A 2,250-nucleotide genomic window follows, 5' to 3' on the forward strand; every position below is an offset into this window, starting at 1 on the left:
AAGAGACATAGTTACACACAGACTAGACATAGTTACACTAATGTCTACTCCTGAAAATGCCCTCGTGACAAAAAAAAAAAGGAAAATAAATACTATGATAGAGTGTAATGGAATGATGACAATTGGACAAAGTATGAAGGGAAATTCCAACACTTAAAATTCTTCTAAAAATAGTCTTTCTTATGTCAGTTATCTTGGTTTCCTCGGATATCACAATTGCCAACAAAAAGTAACCTACTGCTACTTTCAAACTTTAAGACTGCTTTTGCCCATACATATATAATCATAAACAATCTTTTTACATCCTTGTAAACGCCTATATCAGAGTATTTACATTGGAAGGAAAGCCACACATGTACAAGAAGTATGCAACTTGCTCAACAAACCTCAATAGAAATGAATATTGTTTGTATCATTTAGCATTTGACGAGTAGCATAAAGACTAACATCTAAGAGTAGTGAAAAGTACAGGTAATTCTCACACTGACAAATGTTTTACTAACCACTCATTTAATTCGTTGATCTTCCCTGGACAAGTATCCCTAAATCTGGGTGTGTGTGTGTGTGTGTGTGTGTGTGATTTTATCCTATCTTTAATTTGTACTTCAAACAAAACATAGGTGGGGACGTAGAGTAGATGTCGTTCTGCTGTTTTAAAAACATCTAAAGGAGACAACAGAGTTTAACTTCACAGGGTTGTTTACCAGCAGGTCGGTGCTCCGAAGAAGCAAGCCATAACACACGCACAACCTAAGACTTTTTCAAAACAGTGTCATATATGGGGAAAAGTGCAAAACACATCTTCAACAGGGTGGGTAACATGCCTTCCAATCATCGGCAACCAGTTCCCACAGAATCTTTATTCCTCACTGTTTGTAAACAAGAGCCGGAGCCAGCGCTCAGCCGGTGCACCCAGGAACGTTCCTCAAGGTCCGTGCGGGGATGCTGACCTCCGCCAAGATCCCGCACCATCCTCGGGCTTAGAGAAAGCGCTACCGCAACTCTTCCGCTCCAGCTTGGGGGCCGGAGTCGACCGCCCTGCTTAACTTCACAGTTACCCTTGGATTCTTTTTTTTTTTTTTTTTAAATAAAGATGTGGGGTACAATTCAGGGTTGGGTATAACCCTGGAATTCTTAGCCTTCAACTATCTACAGCGTGCCGGGCACCCCGAGACCCACGGCGGCTCCGGCGACCCCGATCCCGGCTGTCGGCGCCTGTGCCCTCGGGGGAGCCCAGCCCGCAGGCGCCCCCGCGGGTGGCTTACCGAGCAGCGAGCCTATGAAGATGACGACCTGCACAGTGGTGGTGAACTGACGGTACAACTGCGCCTCGCCGAACTCCCCGAGCGCGCTGCGGTTCCCGCCCGCCGCCTCGGCGCCCGACGCGTTGCGCGGCTCGCTGGCGTTCCGGGAGATCCAGCTCCCGTTATGTCCCATGGCGAGGCCGGGGTTCGGGCTCCGCTCGCCGCCCGCCGCCGCGAAGCCCCGCGCGGAGCCGCTCCTCCTGCGGGCGCGGAGGGACGCGCGGGTGCCTGGCTGAGTCCTGCAGAAGCCGGCGGGTCCCCTCACGTCTCCATATCCCCAGCCCCGGAGCCTGGGAGGCGAGGAGGGAGGGGGGCGACGCTGCGCCCCATGCCCGTTCCCTCCGGGGTCCCCGTCAGCAGCCACATGAAGGCGGCACGATCAGAGCCCGCCGAGCGTCGTCTGTCCCTCCTCCAGGGCGGTCAGCGTGGCCCAGCCCACTCAGCAGAGACAGAAACACAGAAGGAGGCATTGGATGCTCCAGGAGGGCGCTCTCCGCTCCCTCCACCCCCGAGGGCTAGGGCATCCCTCTGAGTCCCCTCGGGTTGTCGGGCTCGGCCCCTCTCCTCAGAGGGATGCCAACGTTTGGCCGAAGCTATTTTTCAATCCTGCTGTGGCTTCGAGGCTGGATGGCGATATGCCACCAATGAAATGCGTAAGCCGAGGGGCCGGAGCCCCAAGGGGACCCCCGAGAGCCTGACAACGCCCATGGCAGAAATCCCCGAGTCTCCCCAACAGCCTCGCCCTGCGCGCCTGGCCGCCCGCCAAGACGCCGGGGCTGCCTCCTCCAGGCCAGCCCCTCAATGGGCTCTCCGACCTCCTGGCTCAGCACCGGCTGCAGGCACCGCGTTCCGCGGCCCCCTTTTGCCTCTGCACGGCCGGGCGCTTCCTTTCCCAGCCCCACTCCTGCCCTCGGCCTTCGGGACACAGCTTCGCGGCCGGGCGGGG

General features: G+C 55.4%; 1 protein-coding gene across 1 annotated transcript in view; it reads left to right on the forward strand.

The window, feature by feature from the left end:
* The first annotated feature begins 1,953 nt into the window (after positions 1-1,953).
* The window catches only part of EIF2AK4 (eukaryotic translation initiation factor 2 alpha kinase 4), a 122,335-nt gene continuing 122,038 nt past the window's right edge, over positions 1,954-2,250 (forward strand). The window contains exon 1 of the mRNA XM_021718487.1: positions 1,954-2,143. Within this exon, the coding sequence (XP_021574162.1) occupies positions 1,954-2,143 (190 nt within the window). The remainder of the gene's footprint in view (positions 2,144-2,250) is intronic.

This window comes from Carlito syrichta, unplaced genomic scaffold, assembly GCF_000164805.1.
Source record: "Carlito syrichta isolate Samal-C Ts95f unplaced genomic scaffold, Tarsius_syrichta-2.0.1 Scaffold312225, whole genome shotgun sequence".
In the NCBI taxonomy this organism is placed as follows: Eukaryota; Metazoa; Chordata; class Mammalia; order Primates; family Tarsiidae; genus Carlito; species Carlito syrichta.